Raw genomic sequence first — 14,692 nt, 5'->3', positions numbered from 1 at the left:
AGGATGGTCCAGCCACTTCTCAGAGCTAGACTTGACGCTGATTGTGCTCCCCTCAGCCTGGGCTCCCCTGAGTGTGGCCTGGGCTGTCGGCTACTCCAGGCAGGTCAATCCACCCATCCTCTGTCCCAATTCATGTGCTGGAACTGCAGGAGGACCCCTGATACAGTTGTCACCCATGTGAGATCAAGCAGTGGCTCTGGACACAAGCTTGGAGAAAATCTGAGCTGGTCATGGCCGGAGGTTGCCATGTCTCCTACTCTCAGCTTACAGTCAGTCTGGTCAGGGCCCTATCCTTCCTGTAGCCCAGCCACACCATGATCAGGCCATCCCATTGTGACTAGGACCCTCTGAACTACAAGCTCCCCAGCTGCTCAGAACCACTGGGCTCTCTCCAAGCAGATGGTGCTGGGCGGGGCCTTACTACACAGTGGGTCCTTGGTGAGAGTCCTCCAAGCGCCGCAAAGTCAGGTTCTCTCCTCCCTCACTTGTCTTCACTGAGTCAAGGCCTCTGGCTCTTTCCTCTCTCATTCTCTACACTTCTCCAAAGCACCACTTGCACACATTCACTCATGTGACTGTCACTCATGCTCTATGCCAGGCCCGACCTGGGCGAGCAGGGACAGAACATCACAGTTGGTCCTGGCTACATCTCCAGCCAAAACTCGTGCTCCTCCACCTGTTCCATCCTGCTTGGGCTTGTTTGCACGTGGTTTCCCTGCTGAAACACTTCCTGCCCCGTCTGTGGCCAGTTCATCTATGCCTTTCAGGAACCTTTTCTCTCCCCAGATCCAGCCCTACACCCAAGCCCACCTAAACCAGCTGCTCCTGCCATCCACTCCTCCCCACCACGGCGAGGATCACACTCTGGTCTGGGGATACCATTCTTGTGGAAGCCTTCTGTCTTCCTATAAACCGAAGCCCCATGGGGAGCTCTCTCTGGAGCCCCACTGTCTCCCTTTCCATAGCCCATGCCTAGCTCTCACGTACACATGATTTCATTCATTCACTCGGCAAATATTTAGAGTCCAGCCATGGGCCAGGGACTGCTCTAGCTAGTTGGGCTATATCGATGAATGAGAGAGATCAAAACCTCTCTCCTCATGGGGCTCTCCAGTGGGGAGGGCCTGACGGGAGCCACTGATCAATGACTCAAGCATCTAGTGTGTTAGAGGGTGACAAAGGCCACAGGAAAAAGGCACATATTAATGAGATGAGAGTGTGGGGTAGGGCCCTGCTGCAGTTCTAGATAAGCCAGCCTCACAGAGAGGTGCTGTTTGAGCGAAGCACTGCAGGCAGAGGACTGAGCCATGGTGACCCTTGGGGAAGAGCGAGGCACCAGTGCAAAGGCAGAAGCGCGTGAGCGGGGCTTAGGGGACAGCAGGGAGGCCATGCAGATGGAGTGGCATGTGGGACAGGAGCACATCAGGAGAGGGGCTGGAGCAGGGGCAGCACAGGGGACCACACAGACTCTGGCTTTTCCCAGGAGAAAAATGGGCAGCCCATGCAGTGCCCTGAGCAGGGGAGTGGCCCACTGCCTAGTTCAACTGCTTCCTGAAAGAATGGATATTCAAGCTGCATGATACATGAGCATGTGGGGCCTAGTACTGCCTGGCAAATATCTAACTCCATCCAGGATCAGGAGGGCTTCTCAGAAGTGGGAACACAGGGTGTCCCATAGGTGGGGCCAAGGCGGAGGGATGCAGGGTAAGGGGAGAGCCTGAACAAAGGCACTGAGTATGAAAGGTAAGCTCTGTTAGGAGAAGAGCCACAAGTCCCACTCGCTGCAGAGTGGACTGTGACAAGGCCAGCAGAGGGCGGGTCCTGGAGGACCTTGAGTGCTGGATGAAGTATCTTGGAAGGTACCCTGAGAGCCATGGAGAAGCAGGTGGAGTCGGAGCAGGGGGAAGCTAGGCTCATACCCTTGGGGTCCTGTGTACTGACCAGCTCTGCTAACCTCTCCTCTAGGGCATGCAATAAGGCAGAATGCCCCAGGCTAGCCTCAAGTCCCAGCCCCAAGTAACTGCAGGCCCTAGGCTGTAACTTTCCCAGGTATTGGAGGAACCTGTCAGAGGCCTCCTTGGTCCTACAGGTCAAGTTTCTAGGATTCTAGTTCCCAGAGCAACACATACCTGGCTCAAGCTGCTGCTCTCGAGAACTCAACAACCAGTAAGTTGTATGGCCTTAGGCAAGTCTCTTCCCTTCACTGAGCCTCAGTTTCCCCATCTAACAAAAGGGGATAACAACATGGCTGGAAAGAAGAAACCCTGTGTTGGCACAGTTGGGTCCATACGGGTCTCACTCAGGGTCTTCGGAGCGGGTGCCTGACCTGAGGAGAGGAGCCTCACCTGGGATGTGTCGTGGTTGAAGATGACGGCGTTGAGGTCTCCGCAGTTGTAGTGCTTGATGAGGTCCTCTGTGGTGTAGGGCGCCTGCAGGCTTCCGGCCCGCACGCTCTCATGCTGCAGCAGGGTCTGGTTCAGGGCAAACAGCACCTGCGCAGAGGTAAGAGAGGAATAAGGGCTGCACCCGGGGGCCCTGGCCGACCTCCTCCCTCTGGACCACAGTCCTGACGCAGAGTGAGTGTGCGGGGCCACACCTGCTGGCTCAGCTCAGTGTTTCAACCTTGCCCGCTCCCAACTCCCTGGTCTCTGAACACGTTCCACCTGGTCCCCTCACTGGCCCTTGCCCACAGTCCCCATTCCTGTTCAGTGGCTCAGTTTCTAATCTGAAGCTGCAGCGAAGTGAGCACCCTGCTTGGAGTTGGGTTTTGGGACCTAGGTTTCCTTTAGAGTCCTCTGTCTCCTGAGCTTAGACGTGCTCTAGAATGTGCAGACTCATTCTGCAATCAAGAGCACCTCCAAACTAAGCCAGACCAATGCACAGACGCAGTAAGAAGCCCATCTAGATCCTGGGCCCAACCTGGGGAGGCTGCCCTCACCCCAGAAAGGCCTGAGGAGCGGGTTCCCTCAACATCAGATCCACGCTCAAGCTCAGCCCGTGTGTCTTCAAGCTCCTCTGTCCTTTGAACCCCTTAGACAGCTATGCCCAAGCACGAGGATCAGGGGCACTTGGAAAGCTGGAAAAGTCAGAGGCCCAGACCCTACTCTCTGGAATCAGATTTTTTTTTCTTTTGCTATAGGGTGGGTGCACTCACCAGAGAGAGAGAGAGAGAGAGAGAGAGAGAGAGAGAGAGAGAAAGAGAGAAATCACCCATCCCTTCCCCTCCAGGAGGACAGCCATGCTGCAATTCCTTCTCCTTTATTCTCCTCTTGGGATTTTGGTCATGCATGCACACATGCCCTGAGTGGTTTTCAAGCTACCAGATCTGGGACTTGAACTGCAGTCAACCCCATGGGATCCAGTGCCTTAACCTCCATACCATCTGCTGGCCCCAGAATTTCTGTGCTTTAACAAGCCTTCTGGCTACTTCTAAGTAGCATGACTGCCTCTGGCACTGAGGGCTGGCTGCCATGGAGCACAGCTCTAGGTCCTAGAGATTGCTCATCCCATTGGTCTTGTTTAAATGTGGAAACTGAGGCCCCGTGAGGAGTAGGGACTTGCTCAGTCTATACTGGGTTGGAGTTGGGACTGGTGCTGGCTTCATGGGCTAAAAATCCCAGATGCCTTGGGCCAACAGAGGGCCATTATTTGAATTACTTAGGACAGAAATAAGGAAAAATGTGTTGCAACTCTTGTACAACATGTCAGAAGGCAGTCTGAGGCTACTCGTCCCTGCTGCTGCCCCAGCCCCAGCTGTCACCCTCAGGCCCTGCTCATCCTGTTTGTATAATGTCTTAGACGGTAAGCCCCCAGCCTCTAGACCCACACCAACTCAGGCCCAAGGGTCTCTCCCTGGGTCTATGGCAACAGCTCCTCCCATCCCACTGCAGGCCCTGTCCCTCCTAACCACCTCATATTCTTCTGCCATAGTCACCTTTCAAAAGAGCAAATCTGGGCTGGCCCCATAGTGCAGTGCTTAAGCCTTGTGTATAGGGAACCAGCTCCCTCACGGTTGATTGTGGATTGAATCCTACCCTGGAGGTGTGTGTGTGTGTGTGTGTGTGTGTGTGTGTGTGTGTGTGTGTGAGTGCCTGTCCCAAACCTAACGGGAGGGGAAATAGAGGAAAATGGATTGTGATGTACCATGCCCCATTGAGGGTGCTTTCTCTCTCTCTTTCTGATGAGTGCCTGTGCCCTCTGGCAATTAAAAATATATATTAAAAGAAAAAATCTGATGGCTCCCTTCTCTCTTTTTTGTTCCAAAAAAGGTTCTTGGGCCAGCAAACAGTGTGGTAGTTAAGGCACTGGACTCCCATGTGGCCAACTGGTTTGACTTCCAGACCTGGTGGCTTATTTTTTCTCTTTCCCACTCTCTCTCTCTCTGTTTCTATCTAGTGAGCACATGTGCCCTATAACAAATTAAATAACAATAATAGTAATAATGATAATAGTAAAATCATTTTTTTAAAAAAGGATCCCTCTTGCCTGCAGGTTAAAGGGTTAACTCTTCAGTGGCACCTCTAAGGCAGTGCCCTGGACCCAGCTGTAGTCTTGCTTTTTACAGCCTCCACGTACTAAAACGCTCAGCATTCTTCAAAGAAAACAGCCTCTTGCTTCTGTGTATGCTGTTCCATTTGCCTGGAAAGCCCTACCTTCTCCATTGTCCAGTAGCAAACCAGACCTGGCCAGCTGGGCTCTGCTCAGATGACTCCATGAAACTTCTCTGACCACCTGGAGACTGGGGTGGGCCTCTTCCATGGCTCCCGTGGTCTGCACAGGTGGTAGACTGATAGGTTGTCAGCCCCCACCCAAGCCGCTCCTGCACCTATGCCCTTTGCTGTGGAACTTCACTGCCCATTGCTCTGCCTGTGGGCTGGCTTTAGCACTGGGGATGTTCGTGACAATTGCAAATGGAGGCCTGAGATGCACACGTCTTGCTGCTGCTTGCATCCCCAAGCCAGCCTTCTGGAGAATGGGAGACACGGAGGGCAGAGCCACGCAGCCAAGGCCATCCTGGAGCACCCTTGCGAAGGCCAACAGCCAGCTGACTCCCGGACATGTGAGTGAGCCCAGCCAAGATCCACTGAGGCTGCCTGCAACTGGCCCCAGATCCGTGAGCAGTAAGCACTGTTCATCGCTGTTGTGACACCATGTAGTCATGGTGATAAGTGACCGCGATGTGCACAATAGACTGTAACTGCTCTTTAGCTCCCAGATGCTCTCAGGAGACAATGAGCTTCTTGAAGACAGGAACTGTGACTTACTCAGTTTTGAATCTGCAGCCCTCAGCACAGTGCCCAGAAAAGGAAGACATCCTTTATTTAGAACTTTGCCACCTACTGCAGTCACCTCCCAGTTTAAGGATGCTCGAGAAGCCCTTAGGACGAGTCCCTAGAACTGTGGCACTGGGTCTGCATTTTAAAGTATGCCACCTCCATGTGGCAGAAGTTCCCAACAAATGGCAGCAGCCACTTGGCTCAAGAACTCAGGATCTGCACAGAAGAGCTCGTGAACTAGGTATAGACAGCCTGGCTAAAATCCTGACCCAGGCACCAGGGCCAAGCCCGTGTTCCCAGGAATACTTCTACCCAGCGCTTCCATCTGTGTCAATGGCTGGGCAGGAGAGTTGGAGTGTGCCGGCTGCCACGGCCTGGGCTGCTCCCCTTAACGAGCTGGCTGGCGATGAGGTCAGACCACCACCCCACCTCTGGGCCTCCTCCAGGCCTCTGGACTCTGGCTGCCACCACTGAAATCCGAGCTCAGCCATCTGGTGCGGGTGTCGATGGCAGCGTGGTGGCTGGGGATGGCTCGCAGGAGGCAGAGGCCTTGTTGCTGTGCACATTGCTAAGGCAACAGGCATGTCCTCCTCCCCCATAGCACATGCCTCGGGTGAAAGTGTCCGTGTCGAGCTGACCGGCTTTCCTCCTCGGGGGGCCTGGGACATACAGACTTCCTATGGCCACGCCTGGCCGTTGCCCACACCTGCTCTGCTGTTGCTCGGGGTCAGCTCAGCTTGGGCACTGCCTGACTTGCAGTGAGGTTATTGGCCCGCATGCTCTGAAGACCTGGCTGGAAGGAAATGACTCCCCTGGACCTTGTTTGACTCACAGAGTCGCGTCTGCAAATAGGCGGCTGTCAAGGAGCTGGGAGGTGTTCTAGTGAGTTAAATACATTACGACCTGCAGAGGGCAACAGTCCAGGCATGGATAAGTGCTGGGTAAGTGTTTGCTCAACAAAACTTAGAAGAAAATAGACTCAGACCTTCCCAGACTAGAGCTGAAAGGGTCCCTGAAGGTCATCTGGTCCAGAGGTTTTTCAAGCCTTTTTTAGCCAAAGAATCCTTTTTTGTTATTGTTGTTCTTCAGAGGAACCTTACTTAGAACTCAAAATATGGAGCAGATAAAAATGGAAACTTCCCTAGCTGCTGCTGTAAGGGAGGCAGGCTAGGGCCTGAGGTTCTATTGGCTTGGTGCACCCCTCCATAGCAGGGAGCAAGGACTCCCAAGGTCTCTCTGTGGAACCCATAAATACCCCAGAATGCAGTCTGAGAACCAGATATCATCCTATGCCCTCATCATATAAAAGAGGAGACAAGATGAGTCCAGAGCATGCAGGATGGGGCTCGCCCATGGCCACACTCTAAGCTCAGGGCAGAGTGGATTCCACCCTGGGCCTCCTGACTCCTCCCAGAATCCTTTGCAGGGTCCTGGACCACAAATCTGAGGCTGGGTTTTGAGAGGTCCACTGGCACAGTCCATGCTCGTCCACACGCACATCCTTACTGGAGCCTTGGGAAGGAGCTAGAAATGGCCGGGGAGTACTCGTGGAAACGGAGCCTGGGTCATTTAAGAGGCATCCCCAGAGTGGTGCAATCAGGGTGTGGCAGGCCGGGACTGAGACCCAATTCAAGTCCACTGACCTGGGCAGGGCTTGGTGCCTCCCACAGACCCCTGGGCTTCCCAGTCTCTGTGGTTACCCCAGTTGTCTCTGTGCTCCCTCACAGCTGAATCCCAGTATCCCCAGGAGCAGACATCCAGGAAATACTGCAAACGAAAGACGCTGATCAAGTCACCGGCTTCAGTTCCCTACACCTCTGGCCTCGTAGCCCCCCTTGCCGTTTTTGCGATGTGCTCGTCCATTTATTACCAGGAGTGCTCTGTTCACTGAGCGTTTACTGTGCCGGAACTCTCTAAGCCCACGCTAACTTAACAACAGCAACTCTGGGTAAGTCTATTATTAGCTCCATTTACTAGGTTAAAAGAACACTGCAGTCAAGAGACTTTAAGTGACTCACTGAAGGTGACAGCTCTGGATGGGGGTGGAATGGGTGCTCAGGCCAACCCTGTAACCCATCCTCTTAGTTCACTGCTGCCAACTGGGGCCTCCCTCCACTCTGGGAGATGGCCAGCAGGGAGGATGTCCCTACTCACAGATGGGAAATGAAAGAAGCAGAGGGGTGGTGTGGGCCCAAGGCCACACGGCCACCTACTATGGTCGTGTAGCAGGGACAGAGCTGGGGTTTGAAATTACATCTACCGGGCTCTAGGCCAGATTCAAACATCAGGACTTCTAAGCGGGAAGCTCCTTTGAAAGCGTTCTTGGTACATCTAACAAACAGAGGAATGCTGAAATCATTCATTCATTCACCAAACACGCATCTTCGGCTGCTTCTCTGCAGGGACCTGAGAGTGCTGGATTCAGAGGCAGGCAGGTAGGCAGACAGACCATCCCGGGGAGCGGGGAAGTGCACGGGCCTTGTAAGCAAGTGCCAGGTCCTGCCTCGTGCCTCCCTGTCACTCACCCTGAGCTCTCAAGGCTGGTGTTGCTCAGGGTCCCAGGCCGTGGTGCTTTCTGCCCGCGGCCACCTTAGAATAACAAACCTTCCGCGCACGTAGCCTCGGTGGCCCGCTCTAGGATAATGTTTATGATAAGGCTTTGACATGGAATAACAAACACTGGGGGAGGCCAGAGCTGCCTCTCTCCCCTGGAAGGCCACCAAGAGCTCTGGAGTATCCCCACAGGCCCCCTCGCCAGCACTCGCCGGGCACACAGTGGTCCGCGGCGTCTGCTGAATGTAGGTATGGAATTTAAACATGTCTTCAAACACAGGCCTGGGGTGGAGGGAGGCAGGCGCCGGGAGTGTGGGGACAGGTTTATTTCTCCAGAGTAGTCTAGTAAACAGCCCTGACCGGCCGGCATTGGGGACACCGAGGCCTGTGTTCACTTGGTGGCAAGTGACGTCACTGTGAGGAGAAGGCAGCCAGAGCCCCTTTGTCAAAAAGGAGGCTTGGACCCAGGGACCCTAGGGATTGGCCCAGCTCCCAGGCTGGAGGTCTGAGGTGGTCCCGTGAGTGCTGCTAACCCATCCCGGGACACCCTGGGGAATCAGCCACAACTCCTCTTCTCAGCCATGTGTGTCGAGCACCTTCCCTGGGCCAGGTGCTATTCCAGGTGCTGAGCACTGGCCAGGACAAAGAAGGCAAGAATCCACTAGCACTGGGCTCACCTGCCTGACGGGGAGACAGAGTGAACAAAACGGTGAAATACTAGTATTCCGGGTGTTTGCAACATGACAGGATGCCACTGAACCGGAAGCTAAGGCTGCCCCTCGACCACGCTAAATCCCTCATGCCTCTGAGTCAAGAGGCAAAGAGGGGAGTTACTGTGCTGGCTGGAGGGATTGGTTCTGACTGGCAAGGGGACATGGGGTGCTGCTCCCCAGAGTGGGGTGCAGCTGGAACTCAGGGAGTCCCTCAGGGCATCTCTTCTTATACTCAGCCCTGTGATTATAGCCAGTAGAAATCTCCAGCCACTCCATCCAGGCAGCACTGCTCCCAGGGAGGAGAGGTTAGCTACAAACAGGAGACGTGACCACGCCATCAGTGGCAGAGACAAGGACCATGACTGTCATGAGCGTTCTTCCTGGTTCTGTTCTCAATATGTCTGCGTGTGTGCACGTGTATGTGTGAGTGTGTGTGTGTGTGTGCACCCATTTCAAATAGCTTTGCTTCCTCCCCTCTCATCTCTGTGTCATGTGACATCGGGTACATGACTTCACATCACAGAATTTAAAGTTGCCAACGTGACAACGCAGTGTTTATGCTACCAGATACCAGAGAAGAGTGAATGTCACCCAGGGATTGCATCCTCTTCTGGGGAGGGGGTCCGAGCAGTTCTGGCTGCACACAGGACTACTGTGCTGTGTGAAGTGGAAGCACGACCTCATTGTTACCTTTATCTGGAGATTAAGTATGGCTTAAGGAGATGTGTACGGGTGCCAGGTTCATGAAGGGTGTTGGCTAACTTTATACGTCAACTTGTTTAGGCCCTGGTACTCCAATGTTCGGTAAAACGTTTTTCTAGATGTTTCTGTCAAAGTATTTTTTAGATGAGGGTGACAATTAATAGGTTTTGAGTAAAGTAGATGACACTCTACGATATGGGAGAGCCTCACTCAAGCAGTTGAAGGCCTTGACAGAACAAGTCTGACTTCAGGCTGGCTCATGGCCTAGTGGTTAAGGAAGGTGGATCCCAACGTGGCAACTATGTGGTTTGAATCCTGGCGCTGGCTGTTTGGAAAACACACGGGCACATCTGCATGCATGCCTCAAATCCTGATAGGACAGAGACATGGAGAAGGGATGGCTGTGCCGCATTGGAGGGTGCTTTCTCCCTCTCCTCTCTCTGTCTCTTTCTCCCCCTCTGGTGAGGGCATGTGCCCTTTGGCAGAGTTAAAAGAAAAAGAAAAGGAAAAGTCTAATTTTCTTCAAAGAAGGAGGGGCCCAGCCAGCAGACTGCTTTCAGACTTGAACTTGAAGCATCAGCTCTTCCCTAGATTTCCAGCCTCTTACTCTGCCCTGCAGGTTCTGGGTTTGGCCCTCTCTACAATATATGATATAGCTACTTGAAATAAATTCCTCTATGTGTGTGTGTGTGTGTGTGTGTGTGTGTGTGTGTGTATACAAATACACATATTGGGTCATCAGAAAAGTCATGGAGTATTTTTCTGTTTTCTATGCAAAAATGTGTCATGACTTTTCTGACAACCCAGTATGGACATACATATATATACTTACATATGCACATACAAACTATTGGTCCTGCTTCTCCAAAGAAGTAAGACTGTATGTGCTATTGTATTAATGTATGTTTTAAGAAAATAAGCAGAAAGGTGGGTAGAGAGTGACAGGGAATGAGACTAGCAGGTGCAAAAGCCCCACGCATGTGTGAGCAGAAGCAGAGGCCAGGGTGCCTGGGGCCGAGTAAACAAGGAGAGGGAAGGAAGGCGAGGTCAGAGTCGAGCCTGCTGGATTCCATGGTTATTGTAAAGGTGTGGGGAATGACCTCACGGGTAATGCTTCTAGATGAGACTTGCTATTCCACGGGACAGATGAGGAAATGGAGGCTGTGAGTGTTCCGAAGGCATGTGGACCAGTCCCACCCTGAAGAACTGGAGCTGGGATTCACACTCAGGTCTAGCTGGCAGGTACTGGGTTCTTTCTGTTATCACTTTGACCTGACCTGCCACGCCACCCCTACCCCACCACTGGTGTGTGTGTGTGTGTATACAAATACACATATTGGGTCATCAGAAAAGTCATGGAGTATTTTTCTGTTTTCTATGCAAAAATGTGTCATGACTTTTCTGACAACCCAGTATGGACATACATATATATACTTACATATGCACATACAAACTATTGGTCCTGCTTCTCCAAAGAAGTAAGACTGTATGTGCTATTGTATTAATGTATGTTTTAAGAAAATAAGCAGAAAGGTGGGTAGAGAGTGACAGGGAATGAGACTAGCAGGTGCAAAAGCCCCACGCATGTGTGAGCAGAAGCAGAGGCCAGGGTGCCTGGGGCCGAGTAAACAAGGAGAGGGAAGGAAGGCGAGGTCAGAGTCGAGCCTGCTGGATTCCATGGTTATTGTAAAGGTGTGGGGAATGACCTCACGGGTAATGCTTCTAGATGAGACTTGCTATTCCACGGGACAGATGAGGAAATGGAGGCTGTGAGTGTTCCGAAGGCATGTGGACCAGTCCCACCCTGAAGAACTGGAGCTGGGATTCACACTCAGGTCTAGCTGGCAGGTACTGGGTTCTTTCTGTTATCACTTTGACCTGACCTGCCACGCCACCCCTACCCCACCACTGGTAGGAAAGACAGACGTAAACAGACAAAGAGGGACCAGTCGGCAAGGCCCAGACCTGAGTGGCCAGCTGGGACAGCCATGGGGCACTGTCAGAGTGGGCATAGGAGGTGAGGAGAGAGGCTGCCCCTGCAAAGGCCACCCCAGCTGGTACCTGGCCGCCCCACACTGTTTCATTCTGTGCCCAGCGCCAGACCCTTTGCCTGTGTCATCACCTCTGGCTGGAGCCCCCTTTTCATCTGCCAGTTCACACTCCCTGGCTGTAGGGGCTCTGTCCTTAAAAGGACTCCCCGGGCCATAGGCTGGGCAGGTCCCCTGCTACGACCCCCAAAGGACCTGAAATGAATGTCCTGGGCCCTGGCACTTCCCATTTTATTACTGTGTAATGCCCACCCTTCCTTGCTTGACAGTGATGGCTCTGAGGCCAGGCAATTGCCCATCCTGATCTTGACTGTCAGCCCACAGAGAGCGCAGTGCCTGACACGTACTTAGCAGGTGCCTGAGAAACACTCACGGATGAACGAATGAATGAAAAGCTAAGTGACTCACTACCTAGGACGCCCATGTGAACAGCTCCCTGCAGGACCCAGTGCCTCCCAGGGCAGAGAGCTAGGGGGAGCTGCATCCCCACAGCCTGGGTCGCATTTGTCCCTCAGCACCCTGGTAGGGGTGGAAGGCAGCTCCACCTCACAGGAAGCCTTCTTCGGCCTGGGAGACATTTCTTCAAAGGTGAGCGCCTGTCAGGCTCGGGCTGAGTTTATTTATTTACTCTCCTCGCCCCATCGGCAGCACTGAAGCAGCGCCGCCTGCGCTGCTTCCTGTTCAGCACTGGGTATCCCAGGCCTCCGCACAGAATCCTGTCTCTGGACACAGGGCTACAGAGCAGCGGCATCCAAACAGGGTTTCCTGGGGCTGGGGGCTGGGGGTTGGCTCCACGTGAAGGTGGGACCAGAGAGCCAGTCACCATCTGACACGTCGCTGTGAAGCCCTGGGCCTTGGCTTACCTACCAGTGAAAGGGTCAGTTTACACATCCATCGAACAAGTATTGGTTAAGCATTTCTGTGCCAGACACTGTTCCAGGCTCTGGAGGAACAGCAGGAAACACAACTAATAAAGATCCCTGCCCCAATGGAGCCTTCATTTCGGTAGGAGAAAGCCGACAATGAACAAAATGAGTCAACTATCCTGTATGCTACAGAGCGATAGTTGCTAAAGAGAAACTAAGGTAGAGAAGAATATAGAACGTGTGCACTGGGGCTTGACATTTTAGATAAGAAGTTTAGGGAAGGCCACGATGAGAAATAACATCCGGGAAATCTACGGGGAAATCTGAGAGAAGAGCGTTCTGGGTAGAGGGCATGGAGGCAGACGCAGAGCCAGGGGGACCAGGAGGCGAGCTATCTTGGGCAGGGACCCACTAGGACGCAGACGGCACAGTGCAGTGAAGTGAGCTCCGGTGATGCTGGTTCAATTGAAGGGCTGGTTGGAGAGTTTTGGATGGCGGGAATATTTAGGGAGGCATGGAGCAGGGAAGGTGGAGGCACAAGGAGTAGTAGCAAGAGGAAGCTTACTGCCCCTCAAACTTTAGGGGATGGGGAAGGAGCAGGGCCCTGCACCCAGCAGAGCAACAGGGGGTCCTATCTGACCATGGTCTGGACCACGAGGAGCAGAAGTCAGGAGGCGAGAAATATCCTCCCCACATTCTGCCCGTCTCCTGCCAGTACCTCCCACTGAAATCAGGACACGGGGAAGCCAGATGATGTCAGGTCAGCCCAGGGCAGGGAGCAGTGCAGGGAGAGCAAAAAAAGGAGAGGGGAATTTCCAGGACAAGGCAGAGAGGCTTTGGTGAGGGCGGGGGGGCGCCAGACCCTTTGCCTGTGTCATCACCTCTGGCTGGAGCCCCCTTTTCATCTGCCAGTTCACACTCCCTGGCTGTAGGGGCTCTGTCCTTAAAAGGACTCCCCGGGCCATAGGCTGGGCAGGTCCCCTGCTACGACCCCCAAAGGACCTGAAATGAATGTCCTGGGCCCTGGCACTTCCCATTTTATTACTGTGTAATGCCCACCCTTCCTTGCTTGACAGTGATGGCTCTGAGGCCAGGCAATTGCCCATCCTGATCTTGACTGTCAGCCCACAGAGAGCGCAGTGCCTGACACGTACTTAGCAGGTGCCTGAGAAACACTCACGGATGAACGAATGAATGAAAAGCTAAGTGACTCACTACCTAGGACGCCCATGTGAACAGCTCCCTGCAGGACCCAGTGCCTCCCAGGGCAGAGAGCTAGGGGGAGCTGCATCCCCACAGCCTGGGTCGCATTTGTCCCTCAGCACCCTGGTAGGGGTGGAAGGCAGCTCCACCTCACAGGAAGCCTTCTTCGGCCTGGGAGACATTTCTTCAAAGGTGAGCGCCTGTCAGGCTCGGGCTGAGTTTATTTATTTCCTCTCCTCGCCCCATCGGCAGCACTGAAGCAGCGCCGCCTGCGCTGCTTCCTGTTCAGCACTGGGTATCCCAGGCCTCCGCACAGAATCCTGTCTCTGGACACAGGGCTACAGAGCAGCGGCATCCAAACAGGGTTTCCTGGGGCTGGGGGCTGGGGGTTGGCTCCACGTGAAGGTGGGACCAGAGAGCCAGTCACCATCTGACACGTCGCTGTGAAGCCCTGGGCCTTGGCTTACCTACCAGTGAAAGGGTCAGTTTACACATCCATCGAACAAGTATTGGTTAAGCATTTCTGTGCCAGACACTGTTCCAGGCTCTGGAGGAACAGCAGGAAACACAACTAATAAAGATCCCTGCCCCAATGGAGCCTTCATTTCGGTAGGAGAAAGCCGACAATGAACAAAATGAGTCAACTATCCTGTATGCTACAGAGCGATAGTTGCTAAAGAGAAACTAAGGTAGAGAAGAATATAGAACGTGTGCACTGGGGCTTGACATTTTAGATAAGAAGTTTAGGGAAGGCCACGATGAGAAATAACATCCGGGAAATCTACGGGGAAATCTGAGAGAAGAGCGTTCTGGGTAGAGGGCATGGAGGCAGACGCAGAGCCAGGGGGACCAGGAGGCGAGCTATCTTGGGCAGGGACCCACTAGGACGCAGACGGCACAGTGCAGTGAAGTGAGCTCCGGTGATGCTGGTTCAATTGAAGGGCTGGTTGGAGAGTTTTGGATGGCGGGAATATTTAGGGAGGCATGGAGCAGGGAAGGTGGAGGCACAAGGAGTAGTAGCAAGAGGAAGCTTACTGCCCCTCAAACTTTAGGGGATGGGGAAGGAGCAGGGCCCTGCACCCAGCAGAGCAACAGGGGGTCCTATCTGACCATGGTCTGGACCACGAGGAGCAGAAGTCAGGAGGCGAGAAATATCCTCCCCACATTCTGCCCGTCTCCTGCCAGTACCTCCCACTGAAATCAGGACACGGGGAAGCCAGATGATGTCAGGTCAGCCCAGGGCAGGGAGCAGTGCAGGGAGAGCAAAAAAAGGAGAGGGGAATTTCCAGGACAAGGCAGAGAGGCTTTGGTGAGGGCGGTGGGGATAGGTC

General features: G+C 53.6%; 1 protein-coding gene across 1 annotated transcript in view; it reads right to left on the bottom strand.

Moving 5' to 3' along the window:
- Positions 1 to 14,692, bottom strand: part of TRABD2B (TraB domain containing 2B) — a 249,270-nt gene that overhangs the window by 31,705 nt on the left and 202,873 nt on the right. The window contains exon 7 of the mRNA XM_027771341.1: positions 2,346 to 2,492. Within this exon, the coding sequence (XP_027627142.1) occupies positions 2,346 to 2,492 (147 nt within the window). The remainder of the gene's footprint in view (positions 1 to 2,345; positions 2,493 to 14,692) is intronic.

This window comes from Tupaia chinensis, unplaced genomic scaffold (genome assembly GCF_000334495.1).
Source record: "Tupaia chinensis unplaced genomic scaffold, TupChi_1.0 Scaffold000207_1, whole genome shotgun sequence".
NCBI lineage: Eukaryota > Metazoa > Chordata > Mammalia > Scandentia > Tupaiidae > Tupaia > Tupaia belangeri.
The sequence above is the reverse complement of the archived record's forward strand: the minus strand, read 5'-3'. Positions and strand labels throughout refer to the sequence as shown.